This window comes from Gopherus flavomarginatus, chromosome 16, assembly GCF_025201925.1.
Source record: "Gopherus flavomarginatus isolate rGopFla2 chromosome 16, rGopFla2.mat.asm, whole genome shotgun sequence".
Taxonomy (NCBI): Eukaryota; Metazoa; Chordata; order Testudines; family Testudinidae; genus Gopherus; species Gopherus flavomarginatus.
Genome location: NC_066632.1, coordinates 23,122,389 through 23,139,352, shown reverse-complemented (window position 1 = coordinate 23,139,352; position 16,964 = coordinate 23,122,389). Strand labels below are relative to the sequence as shown.

General features: G+C 44.6%; 1 protein-coding gene across 1 annotated transcript; it reads right to left on the bottom strand.

Annotated features, from left to right (window-relative positions):
* Positions 1–1,897: 1,897 nt before the first annotated feature.
* LOC127035445 (keratin, type II cytoskeletal 5-like) lies at positions 1,898–9,831 on the bottom strand. Its single transcript, XM_050925338.1, has 10 exons — positions 9,232–9,831; positions 7,870–8,090; positions 6,384–6,444; positions 5,729–5,824; positions 5,107–5,271; positions 4,803–4,928; positions 3,992–4,212; positions 2,733–2,767; positions 2,125–2,217; positions 1,898–2,091 (listed from the first exon to the last, which is right to left on the bottom strand). The coding sequence occupies exons 1-10, from the start codon at positions 9,829–9,831 to the stop codon at positions 1,898–1,900; spliced, it is 1,812 nt and encodes a 603-aa protein (XP_050781295.1).
* Between the last annotated feature and the right edge of the window lie 7,133 nt (positions 9,832–16,964).

Genomic DNA, 16,964 nt, shown 5'->3' with positions numbered 1-16,964 from the left:
AGTCTAAACCTCTCAGACAAAGATATTTTTTCCATCTGCTGTATATGTTTCTTGAATTTTCCACATAAGTGTTTTAAGAATTGTACTATAATTTTCTTAATTTATTCTTAATGTCCAATTAATCAGACTTAAAATTGCCCTGTTGGAAAAGTTAACTGTTCTTGAAGGTATTTTTTTTAACACAAATCCACTTTCTCTCTTTCTCTTTGTATTTCTCTTTCAACATCGTAGAAGCTCTAATGCAGTGAGCTCAGGTGGAATTTTCAAACGCACTTATGGGAGTTAGGAATTCGGGCCAGATTTTTAAAGGTTTTTAGGCATCTAGCGAGATTTTCAAAAGTGCCTAAGTCCATAGGCAGTTAGGCACTTCGATGTTTTTGAAAATCCCACCAGGAAACTATTAGCATCTTTAGGTGCCTAAATCCCTTAAATCTGGTGCTTGGGTCCTATTTTGAAAAGTGACTTTGGAATTTAGGTGTATATATATGCCATTGGCTTTCAATGAGACTTTGGCTTCTAGGCCTAGATCCCCAAAGATATTATTTGGGCATCTAATTCCCACTGATTTCCCATGGGAGTTAGTCACCTAAATACCTTTGAGGATCTAGAACCCAAATGCTTGTCACTTTTAAAAATAGCACTAAGGTGCCTAAGTCACTTAGGCACTTTTGAAAATTTGAGTTAGGGGCTTTTGAAAATCCCATTCCTTGTCTTGTGTATATACAGGTTAAATCTGTCAAAAGTACCTAAATCACTTAGAAGCCTAATTCTCATGGAAAGCCAAGAGGACGTAAGCTCCTAAATCACTCTGACACTTTTGAAAATGTTAACCATGGTGCCTAGCACAAGGCTGGACTGAGTCTAGCAGGAGCCTTTTGGCAGTGTAAATATTAAATCATAATAACTGCTCTTTCGGAAACCAATCCCCTGCCCTGGTTAATTTTGTTTTAAACTCAGTAAATCAAAACCAGAGCTCTTAAATAAACAGATCTGATCATTTGTACTTCTAGCCTTTGATAACACCTGACCACAAGACTACATGTAAACTGCGTGGCAGATCTCATGTTTGCCTTTGGTTTAGTTTTGAAAATGTAACACCACGGGGTAAACTTCCCTTTCAATAAAAGAACACGAGGATTAGTATTTGAGAAGCCCTTTGTAAATCTAATCAGCGTGGCTGTAGCGAAAATTTGCAAACACAGTTATCTAAAGTCAGTTTCACAACTTTAATTCCCTTCCTTAATCAATAGTCAGCTTTTGAATATATGGCCTTATTTTCAGAAGTGCCGAGCGTCCACAGCTTCATTGACTCCAACAATCGCAGCTGCTTAGCATCTGTGACTCTTAGGCCACTTATTTTAGGAGCCTACATATAGATTTTGGGGGAGATCTTCTAAAGCACTAAAGAGATTTAGGAGCACGAGTCCTAAGGACTTTCAATGGGACACTTGTTCCATTTGGCTGTTTTGAAAATTTCTCCCTTAGGTTCTTAGGCTTGGGTGCCAGATTTGAAAATGTTGACAACCTCTCAGGTCACACGGAATGCAACACAGAATGTTCACTTAAGCAGAGTCTTAACTTTTAAACACGGGTTTAAGTCCCTTTTAGAAGATGCTTAAGCACACGCTTAACTTTGAGCCCATGCTTAACAGCTTTCCTGAATTAAGACCCACATGCTTAAGAACTACCATGCCAGGAGCCAAAGAAACAGGCACATTGATGTCATTCACACTAGAATTATAAAAGGGGTGGCTGAAGGAATTCAAGATACTACAGGGGTTTTCTTGGCAAAGTGATGAATTGTTGTCACAGGGGCTAGTATCAAGAGGCAGCAATACATGGGTGGGTGGGGGGGGGTGGTATATCTATTACTTGAGTTGTGGGGAATTCCTCAAGCTTAACTTTTAATGGTCTTTTTGCTGGAAGAGGTTTTGGAGACAATTTTCACATCCGCATTGGTTCCCACCCCAGTGCCTTTCCCGCTTCCGGCGCTGAAATTTCCTCCTCCGGCACTCAGCCCGCTGCCACCTCCATAACCAAAGCCACTGCCCCCTCCGAAGCTGCCTCCGCTTCCAAAGCCGAACCCTCCGCCTCCGAGACCGAGACCGCTTCCACCTCCATAGCCGAATCCTCCTCCGATTCCTGCTGAGTTAAAGCCGCCAAATCCTCCTCCTAAACCAGCTCCGCCACCAATTCCAGCGCTAGAGCTGACCACCGCTGCAAGAAAACCACAGCCTGGTCAGATGCCTGGTTGAATCAGGTGTTCGGTTCCAGTGAAACATGGACTCTTAACTGGCCTTACTGGTAGGGTTGCCGACCCTCTAGCATTGTCCTGGAGTCTCCAGGAATTAAAGATGAATCTTTAATTAAAGGTTACCTCATGTGATGAAAACTCCAGGAATTCGTCCAACCAAAGTTGGCAACCCTACTTGCTGGGCCCACAATTGGGTATTGAACCTGGGCCCTCTGGCACTAAAAGCGTGGGCCTCTGCCACCACTGGAGATAAAAGACTAAGCCACAGAGCCTCAAAGATAGTTATGCACCCAAGCCCCATTGAAATCAATAGACTGTAGGTGTCTAAATGAACTGGGGATAGACTCTGTAACTAGCAAGAGGAGCAGACTCTTTAATAGCTTATGTGGACCAGCCATAGAGGGAGGAAATACCCACACTCGCCTAGCATGGATTACATAAGCCGAGACGCTGCTCCCGACAGGAGAGAGATACTCACAGTAGCTGATGGGAATGACGCCCTCTCCGCACAGCCTGTGGGGGAAGGCAGACAAAAGGAAGGTAAAAGTCAAATGCAGGCATCTGACTTTTAAGATTGACATGTCATATTATTCATAGAATATCAGCATTGGAAGGGACCTCAGAAGGTCATCTAGTCCAGCCCCCTGCTCAAAGCAGGACCAAACAGATTTTTGCCCCAGATGGCCCCCTCAAGGATTGAGCTCACAACCCTGGATTTAGCAGGCCAATGCTTGAATCATTGAGTTGTCCCTCCCCCTGTAAAGATGGGTGGAAGTTTATCACAGCTGCTTTTTCCGGCACATTTGAGACCTTGCAGTGCTAAGATCTTCAAAGAGTCATTGACTAAAAGGCCAGAAGGGAGCATCATATTCATCCAGTCCATCGAGACCATCTATTTTCATGTTTTCCTAGGAGGCTAGTCTGTTTCTGCCCGTGGATCCTAAATACCTTTAAAAATCTGGCCCTACGTGAACTGCTCAACATCACAGGAGAAGGGTGCAGTAAAAGCAGGGAACCAGACCAGATTCTCCTAATTTGCAGGCTAGACTAACCACTGTACCATCCGTCCTTCTTGAATAGGGAACCCAGCCCCTAACAAAGCCATGGTAATTTTGCAAAAGGTTAGCCACTCAGCGTGCTGGGCTGAGAGTCAGGAGATGCTGCTCCCTGTGGTCTCTCCTCCATATGTTTGTCGTGTCCGCCTCTTGTCTCCTGTCCTGGGCAAGGACTTTGTAAGCTCTTTGGGGGAGGGACTGTCGAATACCTAGCCCAATGGGCTCTTGATTGCAAGTTGGAGCCTCTAGATGCGACTTCAATACAAATAATAAAGTGATTTGGGCTCTATTCTATCTCTACCATTGGCTTGCTAGGTAACCTTGGGAAAGGAAGTATCTAGCTATCCCCATACATACACATGTATCTATCCATCCCATCCTCCGTATACACTCCTCGATCTATCTACGTTATCCTGAATTGCTATATCAATCTGCATATAGAACTTTCTCTCTCTCTCTCTCTTTGTGCATACATTACTATCTCTCTATCTAGGAATTTATATTAGACTCACCACTGTGTGTACCTCAATTTACTCTCAGTGCCTCAGTTTTCCTGTCTGTAGAATAGGGACAAAGATACTCCCCTGCCCCCATTGAAAAGTGCTTTGAGAGCTGTAGATGAAGAATGCTGGATCTCAATGAGTCAGAAACATTATGATCACGCTCATTATCTTTCTCCCACCTGCTCTCCTCTCCTTCCAGCAGCTTCCTGTAGGTGGCGATCTCGATATCCAGCGCCAGCTTGACGTTCATCAGCTCCTGGTACTCCCGCAGCTGGCGGGCCATGTCCTGCTTGGCCTTCTGGAGAGCATCCTCCAGATCAGCCACCTTCATCCTGGCATCTTTGAGAGCCAGCTCGCCACGCTCCTCGGAGTCCGCGATCGCTGTCTGCAGACTGGCGCACTGCAGGGGAAGGGAGGTGGCTTCCTTTTAATTACCAGCCATTTCCCTCTGTGTTTTCCCTCTCTCCTTTAACAGCGCAGAATTCACAGGCAGAGAGCTGGCTCCTATCTGTCCTTGCTGCTATTAGCACCCGGGGGGTGACTGGCCTCTACATTTCTGTAGTGATTTAGTCTTTGTAGTTTTTTTCTGCATCATCACCACCACTAATCTGGCCTGTGCTACTGAGGCACAATATCCAGTTAGAGGGTGGTGACTGATTTATATTTACTGCTGCTAAGTCTTGTGCTGGAGCTTTTTGAGCTATGGCCATCTCTGCAGCATACAATCTATTGTGAAGGCTGAGTCTCTGGCTTAGTAAGAATGATTTAGTGCCATGGAGAGAAGGCTGATATGTATATGCGTGAGCACGTGTGCACACCACTTTGCCCTCTGCTGGGTGGAATGAAACTACTTACATGTGATATGTCCCCCTCTACTGACTGCAGCCCGTGTGGCTATACATCCTCACAGTGTGGGGCAGGGGGCAGGAAACTGGGTGACAGGAGTCGGCAGTTCTCTCTTCCCCCATCTCTAGTGAGATCTGTTCCTACCTGGTTCCTTGCATTCTCAATCTCGGCCCGTAACCTCTGGATCAGCCGGTTGAGCTCTGAGATTTCTCCCTTTGTGTTCCGCAGGTCATCGCCATGTTTCCCAGCAGTGGCTCGCAGCTCCTCAAACTAATATTCAGAAACAAGAGCAAAAAATGTATATATATACAATCTAATGCCCAGCCATGCACTTTAGCTAAGCAGCCACTCATTGGGGCAGCAATAACTGCATAGCTCTGTGCACTGTTTTAAAAGAATTGAACACCCAGAGAGGAATCTGGGTTCCTCCCTTTATAGATCCACTCACCTTGTTCTGATACCATGACTCAGCCTCGGCTCGGCTCCTGTTAGCAATGTCCTCGTACTGAGCTTTGACTTCGTTCACGATGCTGCTAAGGTCCAGGTCTCGGTTGTTGTCCATTGACAGGATGACGGAGGTGTCGGCCACATGGGCATTCAGCTGGGCCAGTTCCTGCAGAAGTACATGGATATCTGAGTCACCTCTAGTGCGGAAATGTCCCGATTGCCACCATCTGCCTTTAAAAATGCTGGACCTGATTCTCCTTCCACGTACACAGGTGAAAATCAGGAGAAAGCCCATTTGTGTTTTTATTAATATTGCAGTTGCATGTAAAGGGTTCAGCCAAGGGCAGGGCCCCATTGAGTCAGGCACCGTATCAACACAGAATGAGATAGACCTGGCCCCGCAGACCTTATTATATAAGAAATGATGTGACTCTAAGATCACACAGCAGCTAAGTCACAAAGCTCGGAACAGAACCCAGGTCTACTGACTGCCAGTCCAATGCCCTATCCAATGGACAAAACCGCCTTCTGTGGTGGTCTTCATTCCCTCCCACGTTAAGCCTGCTCATGAACATACGCCATGTTTAATTTCCTAGCGAAGACGCCCCGAGAAGAAGCAATACCGCTTCATAGAGGGTTCTGAGGAAGTTGATCTCATCCATCAACGCATCCACCTTGGCCTCCAGGTCTATCTTGTTCATATAGGCGGCATCCACGTCCTGAGAAACAGCAAGCACAGTCACAGCTGCAGCCTAGCGGGCTTGGCTGGCACAGAAAAGAAGCCAAGGGTTGCCTAGGGGTGAAGATCAAGAGGCCTTTCCGGCTCTATGTGGGCTGGGGAAGTTGACACTTCATTGCACTGCTGACTTTTAAAGGACAAAGCTCAGCTAGTGGGTGCAGAGAGCTTATGGGGAAGGACTCTGAAGCATTCTGGGCCAAAAATAGGGAAAGCGTAAAGCCCTGGGTGCATTTTTACTCAGCTGAGCTCACATGGAGGTAATATTTTGGGGTCTTTTCACAATCCCTCCCCTCTCCTTCAGAAATGCTGGCATTCTGCCAGGTCCAGGCCAGCTCTAGTGTAGTGTCAGGGGGGTGGGAGTGGGGGGCAAGATGCTACCTCCAGCCCCCTTGGAAGACCTAATGGGACAACTGTACCATGTAGGGCCAAGGAGGCATTTCAATGGGATATAGACACCAAGCTCTCAGGCGCTTTTGAAAATCTCAGCCTTCGATAACGCAAACACTATGAAAATTGTAATCGATCTCGGCACGGCTCACCTTCTTGAGCACCACAAACTCATTCTCCGCAGCTGTGCGCCTGTTGATTTCATCTTCGTACCTGTAGGGACGGAGGGGAGGCAGCGCTAGACCTTGCTCATGGAATAGGAGAGACAGGAAGGCAAGAATTTCTTGCCTGAGCTCCCATTTGCAAATGCCTGATTCTAAGATTAACCTGGCTACCTTTCTCGTAGAATGAAATTTAGTGTAATGCTTTTTACAAATTGCACTTCCTTTGGTCATGCTGATTCTTTGAATTTTTGGTTTCAAAACAGGAATGTGGATGTTTAGAAAAAAGGAAATCTTTCTAGACACTATCTTCATAAGCTGCAGTCCAGGCTAGCGATTGGCTTTCGCTTCAAATTTTAGCTTCGCAACATGATCCATATTTTCAACCTCTCTAAAATTTTGGCAGGGGGAAGAGGGAGGCTTTTAAGGTCCAGTCTGCTACAGAACTCAGATTCACATCTGGATGCAGCTCCATCTCTGTGCGTGTTCGTGGCCCACTGGCGTTGACCCTGGTGGTCTCACCTCCTCTCTCTTTCCCCATCAACTCTGTAAAACTGTGCTCTATAAGCTTGCAGGATGTTTTAATTTCCCCTGCAACAGTAGTGATGCTGCTGGAATGTCATGTGTAAGGACTGAATAACAGATCTTAAAGCATGAGCCTCTGCTGATTAAACTAATGGAACGAAAGCATTTGTTTGGAGCAGTAGAAAACTCAAACATTCTATGTACGCCAGCCACTAGACTCACATGGTGTTCCATACACCTCCTCAGCAAACATGCTTCTTCTCCTGGGTTTTTGTCCCTAACAAACTCCATTTGCAGGCTTAAGATTTCGGCCATGTGTGTTGGTCATGCCTGCTATAAGCATGAAAAAAATGTAGCACAACTTGAACTGGTTGGAGAATGGAATTTCCCCTCTGTGGGAAATTCAGATATTTCAAAATTTGTTGTCACTCTGAATCAGAACAGAAAGTTGGAATTTTGACATTTTTCTCAGTGTGGAAATTCTGAAAAATTTTAATGTGAAACATTGAACGGTTGTCTTTCGGTAATATCAGATTGTTTTGTGCAGATAATGTTGACATATGATATTTTTATCTTAAATATGTGTCTGTAAAATGTGAACAATAATATATAGTTCAAATCATTCTACCATAAAAGTTAATACAAAATGAAACAAAACAGTAAAGTCCAAATGAAACATTTCAAGGTTATCAGCATGAAACAAGATTTAAAACAATTCATTTTAACGTTTTTCCATTGAAAGTTTCGTCAAAATCAACATGTTCCCATGAAACTTTTTGACTGCTTTTTCCAACAGAAAACCGTTCCATCCAATCTTTATCAACTAGCCCTCACTGCAACGAAGCTACCGTACAACCAAGGACCTGATACCTACCTTCCAAAGTGGAACGAATGTAGAGTATAAAATTCAGCACAGATCGGCTCAATGTCCTTCCGTTAAACATTCACTTACTTGTTCTTAAAATCCTCTACAAGGTCCTGCGTGTTCTTCAGTTCTCCCTCCATCCTCCCTCTTTCATTTAATAGGTTGTTCAGCTGCTTCCTCAGGTTGTTGATATAAGACTCAAAGAGGGGGTCGAGGTTATACTTGTTGGAATTGGATTTTTGACCCTGCTCCTGCAACAGGGTCCACTTGGTTTCAAGCACCTTGTTCTGCTGCTCCAGGAAGCGGACCTGAATCCCAACAGGCAAAAGATATTCAATGGAAGAGATTCGCAAACAGGTTGACACCTGAGATTCAGTAACTTGGCAGTTCAGGGGACAAGACAAGAGAGGACGTATTAAATTAACTCCTACATGTTCTCAAAAACAACGGGCCAAATCCTCAGGGTCTCTCACATTAATGTAGTCTTTAGCCAAGCAAATCTTGCATTGACTAGCTCAATTCCTAAGGCAGGCTGATATATTAGCTAGGACAATATAGACTGGGACTCAAGAGATCTGGATTTTATTCCTATCGCTGACCATCTGTGTGACTTCTGTGCCTCAGTTTCCTCATCTTTGTAGGTGGCTTAATGATATTTAACTTCCTCTGTCGCTAAGTATTGGCTTACTCCAGTTTTTCTTCCTTTAGGCTCAGTCTTGACTCAGGTGTAGTCCATTTAATGACCTTTTCCTGAGTAAGCCCAAGTAAGGACCTCAATACAGAAACATGGCGTTGTACTTAAATAGTGACTGAGAGAAAACTGACTCAGCTTGTGGTCAAGCATTAGCAGAAAAGTGAGCGTTAGAGGAAATGCCCCAATTAGAGATAAATAACATTTGTCACTGACATTTCAAATTGTGTCCCCAAAACGGATTACAAATATTAATGAAATAGTAGTGAATTTTGCAATCTATATTTCATGTGTTCCCTCTTTCTGTGTGTGTTCAGGGCCACCCAGGGGGGAGGACAAGTGGGGCAATTTGCCCCAGGCCCTAGGCTCCGCAGGGGCCCCCATGAGAATATAATATTCTAGAGTATTGCAACTTTTTTTTATGGAAAGGGCCCCGAAATTGCTTTGCCTCAGGCCCCTTGAATCCTCTAGGCAGCCCTGTGTGCATTTGAGAGTCAAGCAAATCAAGTCCCTGTCTGTTCAGTTTCCAGTGTTAACCACTGAGAAATCTGGATTCTCGTAGCTATTTAGAAGCACATTCATTTACTGGGAGATTTGAATCAATCAGTGCAAAGAGGAAACATTTGCCGGGTGAGAGACTTATTAACTCATGGGTTTTTGTACATGTCCAAATATGAAAACATGCCTTTTCCGTTCCTTTCCACCTATCTGCCTTTTCCCACAGCATTCCCATCACGGAGTTTCTGATAAACTCTCACCTTGTCAATGAAAGAAGCAAATTTGTTGTTGAGACTCTTAATCTGCTCCTTCTCCTCTTTTCGCACCTGTTGGATGTTTGGGTCAATCTCCAGGTTCAGTGGCGCCAGAAGACTTTGGTTGATGGTCACTTCTTGGATGGTACCCATGCCAGGTGAATTGCCACCACCAAATCCTGCTGGACCTCTACCACCACCAAAGCCTCCCCCACCACCAAAACCAAGCCCATTGCCACAGAAGCCAAATCCACTCCCAGGGGCTCCACCACCAATATTGAGCCCACCACCGCCAGCTCCCCCGCCAAAGCTAGATCCTCCACCATGACCTCCGCCGCCAAGACCAAAGCCACCACCAGCTCCACCCCCAAATCCACTCCGGAGGTTGCTCCCACCACTGATGGAAATTGTCTTAGTGCCCCCTAGGTTATAGAGGCTCCTGCTGCCAAAACTGCCTCCTCCGCCAAGCCTTCCGAAACCTCTGCCGCCTCTTGACACGGTGAACGAACTGAAGCTGGCTCTGTGGCTACTTGGAACCACAGCAGACACTGTGCTGAAGCCCTTGCTCCCACCTCCACTTCGGATGCTGCCGGATTGCCAGCTCATCGTGGCGGGAGATATTAGCGCTGCTGCGGGAAAGGAGCGGAGTTGGCAAGCGGTGCCTTCTGGTGAATACCCCTCCGGAGACGTGCCCCTTTTATCCTTTCAGGGATCTGGGCTGGGTTGCCTGGAAGTGAAGTGATCAGTTGAGTGCCTTAATGGTTTTGACATTCTTGGCAGGCAGGTGTCGAAATGAACTTGTTAAACGCTCACTGAACTCAAACGCTCCCCTGGAACTAATGGGAGTCTGCATCGCTGATCGGCTTCGACCCAGGACCAGGGTTATCTAACGCCTCATTTTCCAGCAGTGAGTGCTCAAACACGGAGCTTTGCTTTCAGAGGCGAATCGTTTTTATTTTCCTGCTGCAAAACAAGGGTGTTTCAATATGAATGTGCCCCGAACTACAAGCCATGTTTTGAGAACCAATTTCAGAACCAATTGGCACTCTTATCTGAGTCAGCGATGGTTGTTCATTGGTTTCACACACCTCCAGGTGGCAATTGTCCAAAGCTTTTCAGTTACTATGCTCTATGCTGTAACATTGCAAGGTGCTAAAAACCCCACTCTCAAGTGACAGCCCTTACCACAAATAATGCAGGTGGAAATTGCAGGACCAGATGAAGCTGGTCTTCTACTGGCTTTCACTGACGCAGACAGTAAGCTGAAGCCCCAAGGTAAATGAATGCACTCAGGAACAGAGGTGGATGGAATACATCAATTTCCAGAATTATCCATCTGGTATCTTACCAAAAACTTGTCTGAATTAATTAGAATGAAAGTCAGTGGTGTTTATATCCTATTAGTGCCTTTTAAAAATCTCCTGCTTACTAATGCTGGACAAAAATTTCACAAGGATTCTTGGCCTGTAGGCATAGAACAGCTGTTTGGCAGCTGCACTGGCCTGCTGATCATTGACAAGGACAGCTCTATTTAGGGGCCATGATTTGTGCAATCCTCAAATGGATTGCTCCTATGGTAGTGTGGTTTAGTGGCTAGAGCAGGATTGGCACTCAGGAGACCTGGAGTCTCTTCCTGGATTGGCCACTGGGTGCCCATGGCAAGTGACTTTGTCACTCCGTGCCTCAGTTTCCCCATCTGTAAACATAGATGTGACTAAGGATCATGCTCTCCTTTGTAAACCGCTTTGAGACCTATGGATGAAAAACATGATAGAAAAGCCAGGTATTGTTATTATTACATCCATACTCTCACAATAAGCTGTTTGAGGAAGGGACTGTCTTTTTCTTCTGGGGTCGTACAGCACCTTGCACATAAGAACATAAGAACAGCCGTACTGGGTCAGACCAAAGGTCCATCTATCTACCGACAGTGGCCAATGCCAGGTGCCCCAGAGGGAGTGACACTAACAGGCAATGATCAACTGATCTCTCTCCTGCCATCCATCTCCATCCTCTGATGAACAGAGGCTAGGGACACCATTCTTTACCCTTCCTGGCTAATAGCCATTTATGGACTAAGCCACCATGAATTTATCCAGTTCTCTTTTAAACATTGTTATAGTCCCAGCCTTCACAACCTCCTCAGGCAAGGAGTTCCACAAGTTGACTGTGCACTGTGTGAAGAAGAACTTCTTTCTGTTTGTTTTAAACCTGCTACCTATTAATTTCATTTGGTGACCCCTAGTTCTTGTATTATGGGAATAAGTAAATAACTTTTCCTTATCCACTTTCTTTACATCACTCATGATTTTATATACCTCTATCATATCCCCACTTAGTCTCCTCTTTTTCAAGCTGAAGAGTCCTAGCCTCTTTACTCTTTCCTCGTATGGGACCCTCTCCAAACCCCTAATCATTTTAGTTGCCCTTTTCTGAACCTTTTCTAGTGCCAGTATATCTTTTTTGAGGTGAGGAGACCACATCTGTACACAGTATTCGAGATGTGGGCGTACCATGGATTTATATAAGGGCAATAATATATTCTCAGTCTTATTCTCTATCCCCTTTTTAATGATTCCTAACATCTTGTTTGCTTTTTTGACCGCCTCTGCACACTGCGTGGACATCTTCAGAGAACTATTCATGATGACACCAAGATCTTTTTCCTGACTCGTTGTAGCTAAATTAGCCCCCATCATATTGTATGTATAGTTGGGGTTATTTTTTCCAATGGGGCCCTGATCCATGACTGGGGCACCTGGACACTACAGCAGTAAAATTAATAATAATAGTAATGATACATTCAGGAGAAGCATTTGGTCCAGAACCTGAAATCCTTACTCTTTCGGTACGGAGGGCTTACTTTAGGGTTGCCAACCCTCCAGGATTGGCCTAGAGTCTCCAGGAATTAAAGATTAATATTTAATTGAAGATTATGTCATGTGATGAAATCTCCAGGAACACATGCAACCAAAAATGGCCACCCTAGCTTACTTCGATAAACTCCCAAGGGGATCCCAGTTAAGCTCTCTAAGTTCAGAATTCCTGAAGACAAGATACCACAAAGGTCCATGAAAAGGTCAGAAAGAAATGAACATTTTTAATTTGATTCAACATTTTTCAATGGAAAATTTCACGTCAGTAGGAACAAAACAAAACAAAAACACTATCCTGTCCCCCCCACCACACACACACATTTTTTCCCCACAATAAAGAAAGCAAATATCTGAGAGGGTTTATTTCCTCGACTGAAAATAAATGAAACCAAAAAATTTCCAAATGGCAATTTTTTGTGAAAATGTCCAGTTGCTCTAAAATGCCTTTTCTCTGAAAAAAGAATTGTGTTGGAATTTTTTCCCACCAGCTTCATGTGGAATTACATTAATTATATATTCATTTTAAGAAATGATAAAATAAAATAAAATAATAATAATAGGTTGCACATCAGCCTAAATTTTTCAGGTTTGGGGGTTTCATTTTTGTGACAAAAATTGAAACTTTCCACTGCAAATCTCCACGGAAACAAAGACGTTTAGCTTTAGCTGAAATTTTCCATGAGGAAAAATATTCCGACCAGTTCTACATCTAGTTATTGGGCATTTTTCTTACATGAGCCCCTGATACAACAGAATGTCCAAAGCCTGCAATGCATTTGTATGCAACAGTCACCACGAGCTAAATTCTGCACGGCTCTGCTCTTCTCGTGGCCTTGGAGGTTTGAGATTGTTTCTTTATTTCATCTCTGAACGAGTCACATGGTCCTGCAATTGCTTCACAAACAGAACTGCCCAATGAAGAGAATGGCTGTCATGTTTGGATATGTTTCATCAGGACCAATGAGAAGCAAGAATCTCCTATGTCTTCTCTGGGGGAGCTCTATGCATGTAGCAATTGCACAACCACGTGATTTGTTCAAAGATCTGGAGGCAGGAGAAAAGCAGAGAACTAAACAGACTGATTGCCAGAACCAGAGCCAATCAGGAGGAAAGGGGGTAGGAGGACCATTTGACCTGGGCCTCAAGCTCAAAAGGGGCCTCAGATGTAGACGTTGCTGAGAGGGCTGGCCAGAACTGCCCCCTTCCCTTTGTACTCTGTGGGTATGTCTACACTGCACCTGGGACTGAACCTCCCAGCCCGAGTCCACAGCCTTGTTCTAGCAGGCCTTGAGCTAGCAGTACACACTAAAAACACTGTGCAGATAGTGCTCTGAGGTCGCGACTCTGAGGGAGGTAGACCTGAGAACCTGAGATTCAGCCCATGACCTCAGTAGAGTTACACCCAGGATCCAGGTGGCCCTGTGCGTTTGAGGAACTGGGCTTGATTACATGGGAAACCAGAGATGAACGGAGTGCTTTGATGGGCTTGGTTTGCCTGGGAGCAATATGAGAAAGTCTTTATACTCTGCTAAATAAGACAAACACTACACACCTATTTAATAGAGCTCCTCAGCGTTTCACTCCACTGATACTCAGATGTCTTTCTGACCGGCTTGTATGCAGCAAATAGAAATTAATCACATCGTTCCAGTGTTTGCCAAAAAAACGTTTCACCCAGTTTGTTTTTCACAGGGAGAGAACCAGCTGCAGTACTTTAAAGCAAAGATGTAACCTGCGGATCTGGCAACGATATAAAGTATTTTACACACAGAGAAACAGAGTGGGGATGGACTAGGTGACCTCTTGAGGTCCCATCCAACTCTACTTTTCTATGATCCTACATGAACCAAATTTTACTCAAGCAAAAATGAGCCAACACTGAATCAAAAGTGGGTTGCGCATGTCGACATTGTGAATTTGCTGTTTTGAGTCAAACACACTTTAACAAACTTGTTTGTAAGAAGATCCGCCCCCAACTCGATAGTATTTTAAAGCTCTGTTTGAGCAGGCTGATCCGCAAGGCCTTGATCGTGCAAGCACTTCCGCGTGTGTTTAGTGTGAAGCACGTGACTGTTCCACTGACACTGGAAGTTAAGCCTCGGCATAAGTGTTTGCAGGACTGGGGCCTAATGCACATTGACCTGGTTTCTCTGGCAGAAAAAGCACTTAACTACATGCTTACGTCCTACTCAAATCAATGGGAGATGCATGCTTAACGCTGAGCATAGAAAGAACTTAAATGCTTTGCTGAATGAAGATGGACTGCTGCTTTGAAGAGACATCAAGTAAAATGAACAAATTCTTGCCAGTGCAGTCAAATTAGGACAGTAAAAGTTTGACCACAGAAATCTAGCTTCTAGCTGCAGGGCCAGATTCCCAGCTAATGTAAAAGTCCATGGAAGGAATTTTGGGCCCGATTTATACCATTTGAGGTCTTGCCCAAAGTTGGAACACATTGACTAGTCCAAGTAATATACGAAATACAACCACCAAGAGCTAGAGGAGCATCAGATTGTCTTCGTGCTGTCTTAATCCCGGTGAAGGAGAATTGCCCTAAAGCTGATGAACAACTTCAGCTCCGATGTGAATTATGAAAAAAATCTAATGAGATTAAGGGTGTGGCCTAGCCCAACAAGAGCAAGGACACTTTCCGTTCAGGTTCCCACACTATCCCTCATTCGGTCTATTGTGCATGAGGTATGCAAGTAATGCAAGGGGTGGGAAAAAGGCATGATTCTCTTCCTTGACTCTCCCTCATCCAGTTCATCTGTGTGTAGAGAAGGCAGCTATGGAAGGGTTCTACAGGGAACTGCCTGTCCAGGGCCAAATTTGCTGTCAGTCACACCCCTGTCAATCTGGATCTGCTCTGTTGGATTCAATGGAGTGACAATAGTATAAATCCAAAGTGCTGAAGAGCAGAATTTGGCCCTCAGTGTGCACTGGGTGTATGCAGTGCACTGGGTGGGTGCACTGGGTGTATTTGGCCCTCAGTGTGCACTGGGTGTATGCAGTATGTAAGCTGGTGTAAATCAACCTGGTGCTGTTGCAAATAATCCAGCCCATGCTCTCTGCAGTTGCCCCATGGAAGTTCCATCCACTGGGCTAATGTTACGAGCTCCAGATAATTCAATAATGGCTTCAAAAGGGTCCCATCTGTGTTCCACATCCAGGTATGAGATTGATGGGCCAGACACCCACATTTTCAAAAACTGCCTTTAATTTTGAGTGCTAAAACTTAATATACCCTGGGCCTGATTTTTCAGACAAATTCACCATTCACAACCCCAGCTGGAGTCAGTGGGACACAGAGGCCCCCAAATTCCACTGGAGAGATGAAGTGACTTGACCAAGATCATCCAGAAAATCTGTGACAGATCAAGAAATTGAACCCAAACCTCTCATAGAATATGAGGGTTGGTAGGGACCTCAGCAGGTCATCTAGTCCAACCCCCTGCTCAATCCCCAGAGAGATTTTTACCCCAGTTCCATAAATGGCCCCCTCAAGGATTGAACTCACAACCCTGGGTTTAGGTCAATGCTCAAACCACTCAGACCCCTAGTCTAGTGTCTGTGAAATCTAATCTCCTTTGACCTGCCACAATGGTCCCTTCTGACCTTGGACTCGATGAATTATGTCCTCCCTCCCCCATGATGCAATACATAATAGACAAGGAGTCTAACGTTACAGCACCTCTTCACCTGCAAATGTATTCAGTGAAATGTACCCAAAAATTGGTAGGAAGGAACTATTTCACAGTTCACAAAGGCTTCCCCCAGAAAGTTTATGCTCCATGTAAGCCCTCAAAATAGGGCTTAAGTGGTGCATGGACCTTGCACAGGCCCTCTGTATAGTCCAAATTTCACCTTAGAAGGAGAATTCGACCACAAGTGGAAAGTTCTCTGCATGTAATTGAAGGGATGGACAGCATTCCAATCAATTAATGTAAACACAGGGATAATTTCAGGTTATAGTCAGTCTGGCTATTAGCATATGGCTGTTTTCCCAGACTTCATCAGATCCTCCGGAGCTATTCTGATTCACATGGAGGAGTGTCTCATTTCCATGTCGTGGCAATTACATTTTGGGCCACGAGGCTAAGTCCACAGCAAAGTTTTTTACGTGATTTGGAAGGAGGCCCAGGAGAAAGAAACAGGAAGTTTAGGGAAATACCCTCTATATCTCATGTTTCCAAGCCACTAAACAGCATAACTAATCACAGGAAAATTCACATTGGCACTTAACTGGGGCATAGAACTGCTTAAGTCCTTTTGCAGGACATATATGGAATTCCCATAGGGTGGAGGCCTTGTGCTGATAACTCTGAACATAGATGAATTTCACCTGAAATCAGTTCATTTGACCTGCGTTTCTTTACAGGAGTATGAAGACATGATAACGAATGCATATGTCCCAATTTTCAACTGGACTATAGCAGACAGATTTATTTATTCAGATTGTTTTTTCAATTTTTTTTAACAGAATCCCATTGTTTTTCTTTTGATTCAATTGTCACATTGACCCTGAAGTTCTGCACAGGACTTTTTCTGCAGAGAGAGATTGTGCCAACATTCCCCCCTGTAATTTACAGGATGAGTGAGCTGGATCTTACTTAGGTGCTTTGTAGATGCTGGAAAATATGTTCTGTGCCACCATTAAGCACCTGAAGGTGGCGCAGAGATTTGTTTATGTGGGAAAACTCATCCGTGGCTTTAGTTCCATTGACTTTAATGCGAACTGAAGTGGTTGATTCCATAAAATAGGATTTCCCAAAGCACTGATCCGGGCTAGGCAGCTGGTGAGGTCATGGAAGATAGGTAGACCTTTACAATGTATTATGATGTTGCAACTGGTTGGGAAATTAC

Excerpts from the sequence above, each read along its gene's own strand:
- LOC127035445 (XM_050925338.1), bottom strand. The coding sequence starts at position 9,831 with ATGAGCTGGCAATCCGGCAGCATCCGAAGTGGAGGTGGGAGCAAGGGC. Across the intron at positions 6,445-7,869 it reads GTAGAGGATTTTAAGAACAA|GTACGAAGATGAAATCAACA; the intron begins GTAAGTGAATGT and ends CCGTCCCTACAG. Across the intron at positions 4,213-4,802 it reads TTGAGAATGCAAGGAACCAG|TGCGCCAGTCTGCAGACAGC; the intron begins GTAGGAACAGAT and ends CTTCCCCTGCAG.